This window comes from Phasianus colchicus, chromosome 17, assembly GCF_987193195.1.
Source record: "Phasianus colchicus chromosome 17, bPhaCol1.hap1.1, whole genome shotgun sequence".
Taxonomy (NCBI): Eukaryota; Metazoa; Chordata; class Aves; order Galliformes; family Phasianidae; genus Phasianus; species Phasianus colchicus.
Window position 1 is genome coordinate 9,481,134 of NC_143452.1, and position 19,062 is coordinate 9,500,195.

The 19,062-nt window shown below is 45.9% G+C and overlaps 1 protein-coding gene and 1 long non-coding RNA gene across 3 annotated transcripts; both read right to left on the reverse strand.

Moving 5' to 3' along the window:
- Positions 1 to 1,871: 1,871 nt before the first annotated feature.
- LOC149915622 (uncharacterized) lies at positions 1,872 to 7,648 on the reverse strand. 2 transcript variants are annotated; one of them, XM_090152015.1, is made up of 8 exons: positions 7,537 to 7,648; positions 7,256 to 7,436; positions 5,543 to 5,779; positions 5,381 to 5,440; positions 4,843 to 5,151; positions 4,187 to 4,262; positions 3,638 to 3,724; positions 1,872 to 2,888 (listed from the first exon to the last, which is right to left on the reverse strand). In XM_090152015.1, exons 3-8 carry the CDS (start codon positions 5,715 to 5,717, stop codon positions 2,444 to 2,446), a joined length of 1,152 nt encoding a protein of 383 aa, XP_090008141.1. In that variant the 5' UTR covers positions 5,718 to 5,779; positions 7,256 to 7,436; positions 7,537 to 7,648; the 3' UTR covers positions 1,872 to 2,443. The 2 variants fall into 2 exon arrangements, with proteins under 2 accessions (XP_090008141.1, XP_090008140.1); XM_090152014.1 differs by having other exon boundaries at positions 4,843 to 5,154.
- A 711-nt stretch (positions 7,649 to 8,359) lies between these two features.
- LOC149915623 (uncharacterized) lies at positions 8,360 to 17,836 on the reverse strand. The gene is made up of 3 exons (XR_016471866.1): positions 17,593 to 17,836; positions 10,450 to 10,515; positions 8,360 to 8,525 (listed from the first exon to the last, which is right to left on the reverse strand). It is a non-coding gene; the product is annotated as an uncharacterized LOC149915623 (long non-coding RNA).
- Between the last annotated feature and the right edge of the window lie 1,226 nt (positions 17,837 to 19,062).

Below are 19,062 nucleotides of genomic sequence, written 5' to 3' on the forward strand. Positions count from 1 at the left end.
GTGGAGGTGCTTGATTGTCAGTGACTGAGTGCTCCCAATTAGCCTGCAGCCACTGCCTCCCCTCCGCAAATACCTCACAAATGAAGTTGAACGAAAAGCCACCTGCGTTGCCTTTCTTCAGCCCCCTCCGCCATATCAAAGCCTTCAGCAGTGCCTGAGGACAAAGTTTATTGCCTGGAAGAGCCCATTTGAACATGGTCTCATTAGTGCAGAGGCTGCTGTACGTGGAGCTTGGCAGCAGCCAGCAGCCCCTACCTCCAGCCCTGATTTTGGGGGGCTTCTGGGGTTCCTGACAGAAAGCTTCCCAGGCTCAGCTGCTTCCAGAGGAGCTAATTAGAGACATCTTGTTTCAGGAGCCGTCGGTACCTGCAGTCAGTCTTCCCTGCAGTTTGCTTTCTACCTCCTTTCATGGTAACGATCGGCAGCTCGGCGAGGAGGAAAGCAACACAGTGTTGAATATTTTACTAAATAACATTAGTGAGCTGGCTTTCCAGGCTGCAGCTTGGCGAGGGATGTGGTGAAGCACCAGGAGGTTGGATGAAGGCAGAAGGAGCACCCAGGACTTGGCAGGTCTGAAACAGCATCTGCAACCTCACCACTGCATCCTGCTGCAGGGGGAGCTGGAAATTGGAGATGCACAAAGCCCCAGGGGCTGGTGCCAAAGTGCATCAAAATCAGGCTACCTGTGCCTCCTCCATCCTCCCCTTTAGTAAGCCAACACTCAGAGCATCTCCTGGGGTGCTCACCTGGGCAGTAAGGCCAACCTGAGGTCCTCAGTAACACACTGCTGGAATGGCAGCCACATTTTATGGGCTGTTTGGGGCAATTTTGGTCATTATAAACCAGAGGTACACATGGCTCCAGGTGCAGCACTCACAGGTGATTGGGTTCAGCTGCTGCTCACATCAAGGTCCACGCTAACAAGAAGCCACCCCTGACACCTTCACATGGTTGAGAGGAAGGAGAAACAAAAGGAATATCATCAGTTATTGATTCCAGCAATGCAGCATGACTGTTAAACACAGCTAATGAAAGTAGCACCAAAATTGTAGGCAAACATCTTTGCCACCAAAAGCAAAATGCCTCAGGGTATTTCCTTAGTGATTTTCTTGTTGAATTAGATAAAAGGAGGAAGGGGGAAAATCCTGAAAATAGCACTTTTTTTTTTTTTCTCCCTATTTTCTGTACATTTATTTTGCACTATTATCTCTTGTGTGGCCGTGAAGATATTAAACACTGGAAACAGAGAAAAATACATAAATTAAACCAAACATTTTAACTCAAAGCAACTGACATTTCCTTGTCTGAATAATTTCAAAAATTAAGAAATAATTCATGTCTGAGAAGCTTCTTTCAAAGGAAACGTTTGGTAATTTGCAGCATTTCTGTCAGGTGGATTAGTGCCAGACTGTTATTCTTTTAATGTTAAAAACACTTTTAATGCAGCCAGCCCCCAACTCTAATCTATTCAGGAAAAAAAATAATGATTTTTTCCTAGTCCTTTCTCACAGCCTCTCACACAGAAAAAAAAACAAACAGCTGATTCTACCCAGCATTTCTTAGGATAGAAACACTGTACTTAAATTATAATGGCTGCATCACGATGTGTCTGATCTTTGAAGGAAAGGTGTACCTGCAGTTGGCCAGTTTTTGCCCCCATTGCTTGCCCCATTCACAGAAACATGCATTTCTCCATGGAGATAATCTAGTTTTAAAAGGAAAACCAATGCAGTGTAACTTCCATAAGAGACCTTGTCTTGTTCAGCAGACTTTGTTAGTGCAGACGCTTCTTCCAGACAGCCACATTAAAGCAGAGGGAAAAAAAAAAAAAAAAAAAAAAGAAATAATCCTTCTCTGAAGGTTTTATGGCATTGTGTTAATGAGCCTGCCCTTCTGTTACCACGAGAAGCTGCAGTATGCATTCAAAAAGGGAGCAGGTGCTGTCCACAGGATGAGAGGACTGCTGTGCCATGCAGGGAGAAGTCACGTTGGGTGCTACCAAGACCCTGTGTGAATGAAGCTGCTGCTTCCTTGGGGCTACAGCTCCTCTGCCATCACCAATCTCCCTCCCTGGCCACTGCAAGGTAGAACAAGGCTGGCTCACCAACCCACGCTTGGATCCAATAGTAAATTTCCATCTTTTGAATGTGTCCATCAAGAAGATGCAGGGATCAACACCCAGCCATCCACGAGTTGAGAACGGCACGCAGACTGGAGTGGTAAAGGAACTGGTAAAGTGCTGGCAGATGTGCAAACCTGGAGCGAAGCTGAGCAAACTTCCCTCTGATTAATGCAGGTAGACGACTGTGGAAGGTTTGTATCATCTTCAGTGCCTCAGGAACAATCAGCCAAGCAGCAGCAACACACACACGATATTTCTGGGAGGGATGCTCAGGCGCATCAATGAGAAGAGTAGGACCAGAGACACCGAATCACCCCCACGTCAGAGACATTCCGTCTTAAACTTCTGCCTCAGAGCTTTCTGCACGTTTTGGATCTTCTCAGTGATCACCGTGTCGCTGAGGTGGTCCCCAAACTTCTGTTTCAGCAGCACCCTGATGATTTTGATGCAGCGCTCATCCATCATGGGCTTCGCCTCTCGGAAAGTGTTGCCTCTGCGCCCGGTGATGGAGTGGCTCTGGATGTAGTCGGATGTGAAGAGCTTGTAGAGCAGCGTCTTGCAGGCAGTGCTGATCTTCTGGTCAAAGCGGATTGCTTCTCGGAGCTGTTCTTTGGTGTAGCCATTGAAGAGCTCTACCACCTCGCAGGGCTGCCGGTGGGGCTCCTCCTGGAAGGACAGGGATTCCATCCTCTGTACCTTCTTCTTTAGAGAGAGGACGTCCTGTTGGAGGTCCAAGACCATCCTTTCCAGCTGCTCTATCTTCTCTCTGGAAAAGTAAACCATGGGATAACAGGCATTGAGGCAACAAGAAAGACAGCATGGCCTCACCACAGCCATTGCTGAAAGCTGAAACACCTCCACCCATGCCATGCTGGTTTGTTTCCTGCAAAAGGGCACAGGACAAGAGTACCAGCCCACCCAGTTTTGCCAGGAGCAATGCAAGGGCACAGAATGACATGGTCAGAGCTTTCCAGAAGCCCAGAAATGTTCCGAGTTTAATCCCCAACTTCACTTTGTCATGCATGCGGGGAGACTTTGATGCTCAGTTTTCTTCTCTGTTTTAAGGAAACATATCAGCCCTGCAAGTCCCAGGAGGCATGTATTCATGGTATGAAAAAATGGACATGCAGGAAATGACAAAGCAAGTGCCATGAGGTGATTTTTTGGCACCTGTTTCTTTGCAGTAAAAATGTCCCCAGTAGCTATTTCATCACTGGTACTTGTCATCAAAGTAATGGGCAATAAAGCAAGCAATGCAGCCGTGCTCAAACATGATAGGTGTCATTTTGATGGCTATAAGCAAGAGTTTTGTGGGTTTTGCACTGATTTAGATCCCTCTTGCATCTCTAACTCTGAGCTCTACAAACAGATCAAACACCAGGTTCTGATTGTACAGACACTGAGCAGCTCTTGGTTCTAAAATAGCACCATTTTGTTACCCAGATGCAGACTCAGTGTTCTTTCCTAAAGGGAGGAAAATACAGTGAAGAACAAGTGCCTCCTTTGGCTAATTACCTTTCTATTTCACCGGGAGCAAATTTTTTCTGCACTCTCTCAAAGCCATCCGTCTCCTGCAAAGTGTCCAGCTTTCCGTCTTCACAGCTGGAAGAAAAAAGCAAGCTAAAAAGCACTGCCACAAGCTCCACTCTCCTGTTGTGGTCATTCTCAATGAGCATTATCTGGAATTCAAGGGTTGACAGCAAAGTCAACTCTGGTTCCATTTACAGCAAAACCAAATGAACAAAGAAGAAGTACCCATGGTTCCTCATGCAGACAACCTCCTGAGCATCTCTTTGCAAGTGGAGGAAGTCCCACACATTGGTGCTGGGAGCTCCCATTTGACCCACCAAGGGACCAGGACTCCAGAGCACAAGGGAGTCACTTGCTCTGCAGGATCAGTGTAGTCACACTAACTGCCATTATCCTCAGTGCTTTGAGTTTAAGTCTATATTAACGTCTACTCAGACAGCACCACCAGGGCATAAAGTGGACAGACTGCACTATATGAAGTTAATTTACTTGGTATGAGACATTCAGGGTTCCCACCGCCCTTTCAGGTGTTACCTGTTCAGACAGATGTGTTGCTGGCATTGGGACAAGATGCCATCTGACTTCCTCTTCATTGCCAGGGCAACGTAATCTAAGAGGCAGGGATGGGGAACAAGCTGAACTAGCCTGCTGTTGACAAGGGCAGCACCTGGATCTCTTGTCTCCAGAACAAATTACCTAAACACTCAGCACAGCAACACATTGTTCCCTTTGCATAAACAGAATGATCCAGACCTGCTTTCCAGGATCAAACAACCAGGATTTTGTTTTTAGAGTGAGGAGGTATCTGAAGGGCTTCTTCTGTTTCCATTACAAAAGGCACAGCAGGCAAAGCAGGAAGAGCCAATGTGCCTCTAGACACTGCTGTCAGCCAGCAAGTAGATAATGCACTGGGGTATTTCTGTAACTACTTAATACATGCACTAGTGAATGGACAAGGGGGAACAGCTGGTACGTGGTAGAGCAGACATTCTATGCTGCCACACATGCATCTCTTTTAGACAGCCCTCCTGGAAGAGACCTCCTTGATAGAAAGGACCAGAAAATGGGAATCCTATCCTCACAGACCTGGATCAAAGCAAAGATCTGCTGGCAAATGCACAGATTCCTAGTCCAGCCCACCCATCAGGAAACAGCCAGAAGTCAATGTCCCAATTTACAGCCACAGTTACCTTTGGTAGTGGTGTCAGCTCTGTCCTCCTCACCCTGGGAATTCCCTGGCACAGCCAGGCTTACAAAAGTGGCTGGGGGGGTGAAGGTGCTGGTAGGATGGGATGGCCCCAGGGTACATCTCTCCTTGGTGATGGAGGGGCTGCCAGCACTGCAGGGCAGGCTGGGCTCAGCTGCCTGCAGCAGTGGCTTCCCAGAGTAAGTCCTGTCAGTGTGGTATTTCCTGCATGCATTCACTGGGGTCCATTTTGGGAAGGTTTTCCTGGATTTTTTTGGCTGGGGTGGGATCATGCTGTGGACAGCTGGTTCATCTTCTGAAAGAAAAGCAGACCCTCAAGGCGTGTAATGGGGTATCAGTGCTGCGCATCTCCCTGCTCCCACGTGCTGCTGTTCACCTTGAGATTAAGGCTGTGATGGAACACTCTGCAGCCTCCCACCCAGAAATCCCAGGGAAGGCAGAAAGGTGCAATCTTCAATTCTTTTCTTACCAAAATCCCCATCTTACCATATGAAAGGGCCCAAAGCAAAGACATCACTCACTTAACTTCTCCAGGAGCTGTCTATCTTCCAGCAGCTTCTTCTCCAAAGCATCTTTATGCTCTGTAGGAAGAGAGGACATTTCAAGCATCAAAATTCTTCTCTTAGGGTTGCTCCCAGGCAGCCCCAAATTGTGAATTCCCAAACTGGAGGGGTGTCACTCACCACTTATGCCTTCCACAATGCCCCAGTAGAGTCCACTGAAGCCAGGGCAGCGGGCCAGCACCTGCTCACCCACAGCATAGAGATGGAAGGGCTTGCGGGGCTCCTTGATGTTTTCCATGCTGATGACACGGCTGCCATCAGGCCAGCTGATGAGCACGTAGAGCTTGGCCGACATCAGGGCTGCTCACCTGGAGCAGGAAAGCTCAGCAAATGGTGTTTTACCTGAGGCAGTGAACCCTGGAGATACAAAGTTTGTGTCCATGCATCTTTTCTACCAGTTATTTCTCCTTCTCTATTCATTGAATCGTAGACTGGCTTAGGTTGGAAAAGACCTTAAAGATTATCTGCAGCACGAACCAACACAGCTCAGTTGAGTTCAACTGGGCTATGGCAATTTGCTGCAGAGGAGGATTGCGTCTATGTAATATCAGGGCAGTGCAGAGAAAATACTCTAAAAGACCCCATTGTATTCCAGGAAACGATCGTTCCTTTGCCTGTACAGCTATTTCCTTCAGTAAATGTCAGAATGCTTTGATATGGAGGGCATCAAATTACCTCCATTTCACACATAAGGAAACTGAGGCACAGAGCAGCGAGGGAGTCATTTAAGGCAGCCAAAGAGCAAAGCTGCACGGAGCTGATCCTCTGGTCCTGGCCCTTCAAGACATCCTTAGAGCTGCAGCTCAAACCACTCAATAGCAGCAGTTTGGGGACTTCCAAAACCATCTGAGCCACAGCGCCAGCTCAGGGATGATTTCTTTCCAGGTTTTTCACTCCACGCATCACAGAGGGGCACTAAGTCAGGCAGGGACAAACCTCCATAGCTCCTGAGGGCCCTGGCAGAGCCTCACCCCAGCCCACCCTGCTCTCCTCTGCAGCAGGGTTTGGCACAACTGCTCTGGTGAGTGAGGCTGAGCCCTCATGCCAGGCAGTACATGCAGGATGCTCACAAAGCCAATAGCAGGGAGCTGGAGCAGGGAAGGGAGAGGTGGAACAGGGACAAGCTGGCAGGACAGGCAGCTACAACTTAAGTTACTGCAATCTCTTATTCTGCTTCCATATCTCCATTAAAGCTGTGTCTGGCTGAGATTCCCTCACCTGGGAGGTTCGGTTCCCCCTGGAGAACTTTCTCTTTCCCCCCTCCAGCATTCATCAGCTGCAGCAAAGCTGCATGCAGGAGCTGTAGCACTCCCCAGCCTGCCCTGCTGGCACAGCTGCACACCTGGCTCACTGCAGTCCTGACCCAGACACACTGTGGGATTTATTTTTACAAGGAGGGAAGCACCATGCACCAGTGAATCCTATGGCAACTCACTCCCCCCATCCCTCTCCAACAGGGCTGGATGCTCTGCAGCAGGCAGTTGCAGACCCAGGAAAGGTAAGGAGAGCCCAAGTAAACTGAGGTATATGCATAACTGAGACTTCTCCCACACAAGAACACAGCTGTCTTAAAGAGCTCCGTATTCCAAACAGCAAATAACCCCAGCCCCCAAAAAGCTCTCTAAAGCGCTTTTCCTTTCTTTATCATTTAAAGAAAAAAAGCAACACCGATCCTCAACTGCTGCTGCTGCTCCTTCCTGCCCCATTTACCAGTTCTTCACTTGCCTTACCAGATGCAACAGAACTACACAAATGCACAAACAGAGAAAGGGAGAGAAAGAGAGAGAAAGAGAGAGAGATCAACATCTTGATACAACAGAGCCCCGTCCTTGCCTGGTTAGCACTGCTCCAGGTGTTGAGTCTTGCAAAATGTCTCCTGTCTATGCAGATCTCAGCTGCCTGCTCCAGAGGAGGAGGTGACCGGACATTCCTTTGCCTTGGGCTCGTCCCTTCACCACAGTTTCTTGTCAGGTCTCCTTTGTCTGGCTTAGAAAGCTCCCACCTGCTGTCCCCACTGCATTGAAAAAAAAAAAAAAAATAAAAATCCCTTTCTTTTTTCCTGGTTGTTTTGTTTCAGCATTATTATTCCTTTTATTTTTCCCATACACACATACATATATATTCCTTAGCTTGTTTCAGGTTCTGTTTCTTACAAGGAGAGAATGCAGAAGAAAAGAGAAAAAGCCTTGGGTTTTTTGGAGCATGAATAAACCTTGCATTTCCATGAGTTATTCATGAATAATTCATGAAAATGCATGATTAATTCAGGTTCATGAATTATTCAGGAATAATTCTCGAACATTCCTGGTTAATTCATGCTCACACAGCGAGTGAGTCAGGCTCTAGGGCTTGGCGAATTCCTTTCTCCCCGAGACAGGAGAAGAGAGGCTTAGAGACAGCTGCATTGTGCACTTCCCATTTGCTGAGCCTTAGAAGAAAACATTCTGAGGCTTTTTTTTTTTTTTTTTTTAATTTACTGAAATAAGGACTTGAAGAAAGGATCTGAAATGCCTGCAGCCTTCTGACCACAGAGGAATAGCAATGGCACCAAAAAAGAAAGAGACAAAAAGGAAGAGTGGAATTGCTCTCCAAAGGAAGCCTGGCAGCAAGTTTTTCTCACTTTCAAAGCATCTTTTAGATTGATTGAGCCTTTCCTTTCCTTCTCCCTGCCTCCACAGCTTTCCCTGGCTAAGATGCACATTGGCTGCTTTGGCATCACATTGCTGCAGTACTGGTGAGCAAAGCAATGTTCTGCCATAGGGACACTGTGCTCTGCAGGACAGCCAGCCCTGAGCTTCAGGGTGACACAGAGGGGCTTCCCCACCTCCCCCAAACTCGCTGTAACAGCAGCTAAAGACCTCATACATCCAAAGACATCACCAGGTCCTTCCATCTCGGTGCCGAGCTTCCTTAGGTGGCTGTGGCACAACTCTGCCCCTGGGAAGGATTTTCTGGTTGATCTGGCAGTAAAAAGGCCATGATCGGTGTTGGAAATCATCCTCAGTGCTTTGGGTCTGAGCAAGGCTATCACCATCACCACGCTGATGCCTTCCAACAGGAGATGATCCTCAGCTTGTGGTGGTTCTTGGTCCTGTGGCCAGTCCTGCACATGAGAAGTTGGCTGTTAACAATCCGATATTCTCAATCAACAAAACAGAACCACCACAGCAACTCCAAATCCCACTGATCAGCTCATCTAGTGGTTGAAACACACAGGTTTTCGGTATTCCAAGTTTCCAGTCCTCAGAAATCAAAGCGCAAATCTGCTTAGATCACATCTCCAGCTAAAAGACAAGGATTTAGCTTCGTCAGAGCCCACAAGGAAGAAAAGTTCCCACAGGTTGGGATGGCCACCTGCAAGCTGAGATGCAGTGGGTTGGAGCCATCTCAGCTCAGTCCATGGAAGCTGCCTCCCCACCAGGACGTCCCACCCCAGCCCCTACATGATGTGGGAATACAGCAGAGAACTGAGTCTAAGCAGAGCTATCTGTCTTGTCTGAACCCAAACAGCTCTGGGGGTCACGGGGAGAAAGGGAGATTTCAGATGTTTAGTGAGATATCATAAAAGGGGCAAGAAAACATCAGGAAAGTCCATGAATTGCAGTATTTGCAGCTCAAAGAATACAGCCGCCATCCCAGGAAAAAATCAGGCTTTAAAAAGAGATCCAAGGATATTGAAATGTATCACAGCAGATATAAGTATTAAAAAAGAGAGATATCTGAATTCTGTGAAGCTTTGTACGATGTTGCTGAAGACAAATTACATATGAAGTATTGGAAAAGCAATGATGAGTGGAGAAATAATAGAGACACATAACAATGGCTATGAGATTGGATTCTGCTTTTGTAGAGGACCTGGTCCAAATGAAATCTGCTTGCAAATTGGCCTCGCTCAAGCAAACATTATTTGCTTTCCTTTGAAAAAACAGCAATGTACAAAGTGGAGTGAATGAATGGTGCTGGGGGCAGGGGCTTGGCTGCAAACTGCAGGAGAGGAAAGGCTGCAGTGACCACCAGAGGAAGACAAGTCGTGGTCCCAACAGGCAGACAAACCAAGGATGTGCTGCTGATCAACGCAATCTTACTGTTGAATTATTCCAGGAAAAATGCAAGTTTGAAGTAAATCCCAAGCATACAACTTCACCACTTTGGGACCCAGCCGTAACTGGGTAACTGAGGGATGAGAGCTGTGCTGCTCACTGCGTTTTATTGCAATGACTGTGAGCCACCACGCAGTGGGTCAAAGAGAGCAGGTCTGTATGTAGCCAGAGCACGAGCTGCAAGCTGGATATGGGGAGCCAGCCATTTAGCAATGCCAATTTGTTCTCAATCCCATTTGGGATGGCAGGTAGGGCCATTAGAACAAATCGGGGATGTGATTTTGTGGCCATCTGTGTGACACTGTGGTATAAGTCACTGCCTGTACCTGAGAGCAACCACCTGGAGGCATTTTGCAATTTCAGTGACAATCAGAACAAGTCACATCTCTGCTTGCAGTATGAGAACACTGAAACACGATCCAGGCTAACGAGGCTGATAATTAAACACATTTTAATTAAGATCTCGTCTCTTTCCTAGTAGGCTAGAAATGAGTTAGATTGCTCAGAAACGGGGAACAAAGCAACTATCAGAGGTCAGCAGTCACCAGGTCTGGTACAGGTAAGCCCTACCCACTGTGGTTTGTTAATTGCTTTTCTGGACTCAAACATTTCCACGTTATTCATCCAGTGGCAGAGCCCAACAAACAGGGAAAAAAGCAGAGACCACACATGCAAGGCAGGGCTGCAGAGGCTGCATGTGCTCTTGCAAGTGCACAGGCCTGGCAGGACTTAGCATTTACCACAAACTGATGTAGTCTTTCTTCTCTCTATAGCCTTGAATTCGTCAGATTAATATTTTTTTCCTCTATGTAGAAAAGAGTTTCCCCTTTGCCTCCCATTTCAGCTATTGAGCTTTTGCACCGCACCGCAAAGCCTATTTCCTGAGCTGTGTGTATTTATTTGATCTTTGTGCTCTACATCTGTTACCTTATCTGTTTGGCTGGCTGGTTCCTTGGGCTTCTTTTGTGAGCTCGTTGGGGAGATAGCATCCAGCTAGCAGAAAAAAGAAAAAGAAAAAAAAAAAGTAAAACAGAAAAAAGGGGGAAAAAATAGCAAAAAAAAAAAAAGGGGGGGAAAGAAACTTAAATAGATAAAGAGCAGAGCCATCAAATTGAGAATTCATTTTGAATATCCCCAAACCTTCTTATTTTGTTTTAGCTTTTTTTTCTAGTATTCACCAGGGAATGATGGGGACCAGAAGGAATAAACCAAAGTAAAGATGTAAAGATGCAACAGAAACCAAAGAACAGATGAATCTCATGAAACTGAAAAAAAAAAAAAAAAAAAAGTTATTTGATGTCATTAAAGCTTAGGAAACAAATACTAATGAAAACTATAGAGATGACCCTGATGTACAGGTCAGGATTTTCAACCTGCTGCTAAAGGATAGAATGTACCAGGGAGGTGGTGGCTGCAGGAGGGACCAGCTGGGTGGCACTTGGGGACATGAGCACCCATGGGTGCAAGCAGGGTGCTGCTTCCAGCCACATCCATGGGATTCATGCAACAAAGTGCTCTTAACCACAGCATTGCTCCTTCCATCTATTTTTTCCTCTTTCTGGACACGGTACCACACTGAATGCCATGGGGACCTTGCAACCCAACATCCCCAGGCAGAAAATGTTGAACACCAAAAACTCGTGAAATATTTTACTTTCACTTTGCATAATCACAGCTGTCAGATATTTCTCATATGGTCCGTGACATTGCTGAATATTCATTGTATTCCCCCCTCACATGTCACAGCTTCCAAAGAGGCAGCGCTGAGCCCTTGCTGGGTTGGCATTACATGAGTCCCAGCAGTGTCACTGTGTGGGGTTACAGATGGTCCCCATTGAGCCAGAGGGAAAGGACAACATCAAACTGCTTTGCAGCAACACAGTGTAAAAATCAGGAAAACAGGTAAATCATCTTCAGCCAGGCAATTCTCTAGGCTCTGATTGTGCAGCTGGCAAATGGGCACTTGTGTGAATAGATCTGCTGAAACTGATGGCCCTACTCAGTGGTGAGAACAGTCCCCACCCAAGCCCTGCCTACTCAGTGACATTATTTTGGCACCTGACTACTTGAAGGTGCAAACATATTCTCTCTAATTTGCTAAACTGACAAATTTACTTATCTCAGGAGGCAACCTCGTCTCCACCCTTTTCAGCCTTGCACACTCAGTTCATAACATGAGAAGGTTTTTCCTTAATTTCTTCTCCAGGAAAGAAGGAATTGAGCTCTTATTTTTAACGTGACAGCCACGGTTTAAATTGACATGTTGACTGCAGAAATCCACTGCTCGTCGCATCAAAAGCTGATGCAGTAGTGCCTATTACTCCAGTAATAGAGGTCTTAGGGACGAATGGATTGGTACAAATGGATGTATGAGTGGGAGAGATGAGTGACAAGACTGAAATGGATGAGGTCTTCTTAATAGGGATACGCATCAGTACAAGGAGGTGAAGGGAGAAGCAGAAGCTGGGAACTACAGAATCACTGAGGCTGGAAAAGACCACCAAGTTCACAAAGCCTAATCATCAACCCATCCCCATCATGTCCCCCAAATCGTATTCACCAGTGTCATTTCTCCATGTTTCCTGGACATCTCCAAGGACAGTGACCCCACCACCTCCATTGGCAGTCTATGCCAATGCATTACCAGTCTTTCAGGAGAAGTTTTTTCTAATATCCAACCCAAAACATCCCTGGTACAGCTTGGGCTCATCACCTCTTATCCTAATGCAAGAGAAGACAGCGCTGTTTTCAATCAGGATATCTTCTGTATAGTGCAAGACCAAAAAAAAAAAACCAACACCCATGACACACTTCTCACCTTGCCACTGGATGCAATTCAACACACTCATTTTGTTTTGGGGCCAATCCAGCACTGGGTTTGGGGAATATCCACCAGGTCAGTGGGACCCATTGGTCTGGAGAAGGGGATCCTGGTTCCCTTCCAACCAAGAGCACACGAAAAGTCTACCAGGGTCATCTCAGAAAATCCTGTGCTGTGCCTTCTTTTAACATTCTTACATTTTAATTCCGAATGCAAAAAGCAAGTTAGGAAGATGAGATTGTTCAGAAGCAGGATGTTTTCCACAGTCTTTTGTAAAGACTTTTTTGAAGGTTCAGGATGAAGGAGACATCTTCATGGAATGCGCAATTATTCAGAATCCTGTTGATTTGAAGCTTCCATTTTTACCTCCTGCCAACTCTTACCTGCTCAGATCATCTTGTTTTGCTGACAGCTGTCATAGCTGTGTGCAATTTGTCATGCACCAAGCTGCATAAAGTCTCAGGCACTTGCTAAGTGAGAGCTCACTTCTTGTTTTCTGGGACCAGGAAAGGTTTTATTTGCTCTACTGGGAAGCGAGACAGTTTGCTTCTCAAATCTACTCCACACAGCATCATTGATACACTTTTAACTCAAAGAAATCTACTTGTTGTCTTTTCTTAAAAGGAGAGCTGCTCCTGTGGGTGACACCGCGTGCGGAAAATGCAAATAGCTGTTATTCAAACACCATTTCTGAAGGGATTGTTCTCTGCTTTCAGATAAGATTAAGAGCTCAATTACGGTACAGAAAAGGTCTTTCATTAAAAATGCTTTCATTAAATCACGCGTACAACATAATAAGGACAAATTATAAAGCTCTTCAGAAACACAACTGTGCCAGACTGCAAGGTATGGAGGCCTGCTGGAGGCAGCATCAGCTGCTCTTCCCAGCCTTCCTCCAAAGAAATGAATCCCACATACCTCATCTAACGACAGTTAGCAAACATAACCAGAAACTTTTGGGCACTCAACTCAACGGTGTTTCTTCCAGAGGATCACTGTGAGCAAACATTCACACATTTTATACATGCAATAGGATGTTCAACTTCAGAAAAGCCCAGAAACTCAATGATTTCAGTCCTCAGTAGGTAACAGCAGACCAACTATGGATTTTTGAAGATTTAAGATTTATTTAACATGTAAATCATGACTCAACAATTTAAAAACCAGTCAAGACAAATCACCCAAGGGCAAACCTGTTTCATCCTGGCAATCCTCATACGCTTTCCTGCCTGCAAAGCCTTCAACCAAACAACCTTCAGATGAGAAAGAAAGCTAGAAGAAGAACACAAGCACATCTGGCAGAGGAAAGAGGCCAAAGGCTCACAGCCAGAGAGCTCTGTGTGTGATTTGGCCAGGCAAGCCAAATCTTCCACAGAGAAGATGCCACACGTGCAGGGTGTGTGGATCACATGGACTGAGCAAGATGAGGAGAGCATACCCAGGGCTCTTCAGACTCACAGCTGAGAAAAAATTAAATCCTGACTTACCCAGTTATTCAGGAAAGAGATCAAGCCCTGGTTGAGGGCTCAGCAAGCGGGAGTGTTGATAACAATCCATTATCAGGTACACGGAGGGAGGAAGAGCAACTTAGGCTGCATACATCCCAACACCCCGCAGCATGCAGTGAGTCACAGCACCTGGCTCAAAACGTGGGCGGCAGAGCTGAAAAGTCCACTGCTAAAGCAATGGAAATAATTAAAAGCATATAGAAGTGAGCGTGCTGATTAGAGCTGAAGAAAGAACCTAAAGAGGGTAGACGTCAGAGAGTAATTTGTGTAATGAAGATTAAATAGATGCTGCTGTTCATTACGCACCGAAAGACTGACGGACCATTGAAAGAAAGGAGAAAACAATTCGCTCACCACCAGTGGAAAGCTGTATCAAAAGCATCCCAGAATTCTAATTAAAACAGCAGCTTCCAGAGTACCTTTGCTCTAGAGATTTATCAGTATTCACACAAAGGGCAAAATATCCACATAGGTACTGTGATCTCTGCTTTGGGCTGGGGAAGGAAAGGATGCAAACCTCCACCTCCCAAACTGCTGAAAGCAGCAATTGGATACAAGAGAGACGGTGGAGAGACAGCATGGAGTGCATGCAGTTTCTGTGCACAACTCTACTGGGTTTGGGACACTCGCAGAGTCACCAGCCCTAAGAGTAATAAACCCCATAATAAATTTGTGCTGAGCCCCAGAGGAGAAAATCAGCACTGATCCCAAGGGGCCAGAGCAGCCCCTGTGTGCTGCCTGCCTGCCCAGGCTGCGTGCCTTAATTACCCCTGCACAGATGGCTAATGGCTTCCTCCTCTCCTTGCTGATGAGCCAGAGAAGAATGGAACAAGTTTGCTCGTTAGCAGCATGACCCTTCAGGCCTCTTTGTACAAAGGAAAAGAGGCTCTGAGAGCTCCAGCAACATAATAAAGGTGATGGATGCTTTCCAAAAAACACCACTTTAGGGAGCAGCCATGGGAAGCAGCAGGCTGTGGGCTCTGCATCCACCTCCTGATCACCGGTGTGTCACTCAGCCCTCTGCTGTTTGCAATACCGACGTGCTGTGTTTGGGGCAGGTTTCTGCCTCGATCAGAGGTGAACGTTACGAAGTTAAATTAAATTTTAAAATCACACCCATCTTTCTATGCCATGTTAGCAGACATCTCCCAGCTTGCTGTTTCCTGCATAAACATTGACCTTGTGATGTGACCACTATGTGGTGGCATCTGCATACACACGTGCAAAACTTTTCCATCAAAAATATGCATCGTTGCTCCTCCAGAATAACAGAGTTTTACCTGTGCATCAACCAAGAAAACACTCAGTGTAGGATGGCCAGAAAAAATTAAGTGCCTCTACGGAGCAGTGGGCTGGTTTTAGTTCTTCTCCTTAGGTCATTAACTGCTGGTTTCATTAGGCTGCCTGCAGACAAAACATAATTGCTTTGTGGCTACTGCCTGGTGAACGGCCATTTGGGTTTATTAACGTCCTCAGAGCTGTAAACCTGTCAGGAAAATTCTTTTAAATACGTCTTGCAAAGTTTGTTCCTTCTCAAAGAACATGTCAGGTTGATGGACTGGTGCTTGGAAGGAAACACCCCGTAAATGGTGTTTTAACGCAGTTTAATGGCACTTGTGCCCTGAGCTTCTGTCTCCAAAATCCACAGGGACCTTTCCCACGTAGGGGCTTTTAGATCTGAAGTTATAACTTCAGTGTTCATCTTACAGGAGTTTTACAGCCCAAGAACCGAGGCCATAAAGCTCCGCATGGGTGATGAGTTGACAGTTGGACCTGATGATCCTTTCCAACCTTAACGATTCTACGAAGCTCCGTTTGGAGCCAGCTCTACAAAGCCCTCCTTAGCAGAGCCCTGTTTTAAAGCCTGGCTCCCAGCAAAGACAGACTCTGCTTAATTTAGTTGAATGTTCTCCTCAGAGCATCAGACACGATAATTGCTCTGACAAAACGCATACATCCACTCTTAATTTACTCTTCCTACTTACAGGAGAGCCAGTTGTATCAGCCCTACGCACATCCTCTCTGCTACAACACTTTGACGGCTCCTATTTAACTTATTACTATGCAGACACGTTGGATTAAAGTTTACCTGAATGAGAGCTTTATCCAGCTCCTGCAGGAGCTAATGGGGAAGGTATTTCAATATATACAATGTGGCTATTATCTCAGGGGAAAAAAAGAAAGAAGTCCTGCTTAAATTAGAATAAGAATTCTGCCAGAATCAGTATGCCTTTGTTTCACCCAACTATTCACTAAAAAGCCCGCACTCACTTAACAGCATTTTATATCACTTCTAGCATTCATGACATAGCCAATTACTTTCAGAGTCACGAACCAGTAATACAGTTAATTATGGTCTCTGGCACTTTTTTTTTTTTAAATCTCCATATTTTCCTCAACAATAGTTAGTTGCCCTCATCTTTTTTATCTCCCATTTAATCCATTTGCCATCACTTCTCCCAGCACAGCACGCAACATTTCTATAGCATCCTCCATGCACCAGATGCACTGGTGCCACAATCCCCACCATTCCCCTGCATTCCCACCCCTCCAGCTCTCCCTGTGTGGAGTAAAGCCAAGGTCAACTGGATGCAAATGAGATATTTGAAGCTGAAGCATGACGGGGAGATGATTGCTTGATGAGTATAAGAGGAGAGAAAGGTCTTGGCCGTGCCTCGTTTATTTAATCACCCGCTGTTGTGTGGGGACAATTAAGGACAGAGCAGCTATGATCCTCTGACTGGCTTCCCAACGTCATTGTTACTGGCACTGAGACAAAGAGGGACAGGTTACACACATCCTCTTAGCCTGATTCCTGCCGTAATGAAAGCATTGCTAATAATAAATCAGAGATTTTCATTGCTTAGGTTGCAGCTTTATGGCCCTCTTACAAAGGGAGAATATTTTGCTGGCAGAGGGAATGAGGAGCCTCCAATTTGTCCTGGAAAAGCTGGATAATTGTATTCCTGTCCTTGCTTGGAGAGTCACTGCTGTACACCTATAATGTGTGCACCAAGGCTTTGTCCCACTGGAGTTGTCCAAGGACACGGGCAGCATCACAGAAGGCATTTAAATGAGATGAGCTCAAGCCCAGAAAGCCACACGGCCCTTTGCTAAGGGCAAAGGCAAGCAGCAGAAAATTAATTGGTACTCATGTAACCAACATGTAACAGCCACAAGGCAAGTGAGAAGTCGAGAATGAGAGGAATACAAGGAAAAACACTAAGCAATATACGAGGTAAGGAAAATACCTCACTCCAACAAGGCAGAAAATGGAGGTAAACAATTCAAAGAAAAGCAGATGTAGGCGGGAAAAAGAAACAAACAGAGCCAAAAAAGCCCACAAACAACAACAAAAACAGCAGCTAACTAATAGCAAGTATGATACCCAGAGCAGAAACAAGCCCAGAAATGATGGAAGAGCTAAACACGTACTCCAAATAACATAAAAAGTGAGAAGAGGAGGAGCCCACAGAACACCTCTGTGCCTCCTCCACATTCCTGATCCATTCCATGCCCACTGGGTGTCTTTCTAACCCGTGTTTTCTTACATCATGAGACAGAAATCTAGGAGCAAGAGAGCAAAGTTCAGCAGAAGTGCGGCTTATTAGGGATAACCCTGCACAGCACACAAAACAAAGCCTCCTGCATCAGCAGGGCCACACCTGGGAGATACAGCAACTCAGAGGAGGAGACAGGAGAAGAAGAAGACAGGTGTCAGAAAACAGGTAAAGGCAAAACCTGGAGCAGTGAGAGCTGGTGGCTGTCCTGCAGTTGACACACAGCCAGTGCTGCCCACAGCAGCAGTTCAGGGACACACTGTGTGTTGGGGAGCTCCAGAGCCTTGCTTGCAAACAGTAACAATGCAAATGATCCCAATCATCCCAATTAACGATGAGCCCACATCATTAATTATTCCTTGCCCTCTGCCCTGGAAAGCCCGATTACAACACAGGTCAGCAAGTGCTCCTGGGGTTCCTTAATGCCCATCACACCTGTGCTCAGAGGACGGGAGCAACTTCATTTGTCGGTAATTATATTGATTAACTTCCCCAACTGCAGAGCTCAGGAGTCCCAGAGTGCCTCAGGTCACAGAGCTTTACAGAAGGAAAGCACTGTGCTGAGTGATGCTGTGGATGCTGCAGCCCCCCAGCTCCCCTTCCCTGCCCTGGGCACACAGCTGTTCCATCCACACCAATGTGGGATGTTTGCCATTCCCATGCAAGTGCAGCATCTCAGAAAAACAAAGCATTTGCCCTCCTTCCCAAATCTAAAATCACACCAAGCTTGCCAACAGCATCAAAACCACATTTCTATGACATATCTCCATCTTTCAAGGAAAGAAATACGCTAAATATTTTTTCCTTTTTTTTTTTTTTTTTTTTTCTCAAAAAAAATCAACCAGAACTCTTCAGAAAAAGCTTCCACCCCATTTTCTTGTTTTTCCCCATTTGGCAGAACATTTTCTCTCTGTTGTTGTTTACACCACTGCATTTCTATATCTGGCTGCTTAAAATAGAGTGATGAGATACCAGGGATGGAAATCTCTGCTCTTGTGCATCCAGCGTGTCTGTTGTTGGAACCTTAAATCCAGCTCTGCGGTGGGATGAAATAGATGCCACTAATCCAATTTCTAAAATATCAGGCATCAAACTGACACCGTTTTAAGACTGAAAAAGCCAATTTAATCAAACCTCTGCTATTTTCTCTTTTTTCTCTTCCATAATTTATGATGGCAGAAAGAAGAGAGAAAGAGATTGCTTGGGGAACAATGTTTTTAAACCTCTACAGATAATATAAAACATCTCTACCGCACTCTGGGCTGTTACAGCCCCATAATGCACTCCATCTCCTCCTGTTTGCTTAAAGCACTGCAGAATGAGGTTTGTTTGAGCATGGCACTCCATATAGCTGCAGGGACAGAAGGTAACTGGAAGCTGGATACAGGCGGGTACAAAGCAGGAAATTAATTGTGACTAATGAATATTTACTAGGTTATTATTTGCTGCTATCATTATTTCCACTGAGTTCATCACTGACCATGAGAAAATGCACTGAGGTCCTGATGCAATAGCCAGGAATCTTTTCTCTTTTTGGATATGACATGGGTACCTCTGAAGCTTGGAAGGAAGCAGTTCCCAGTCTGAGGAGCTGTGACTTGCCCCAGTAAATGGAAGAGAATCCAATTAATTCTGACACATTGGCTAGGTG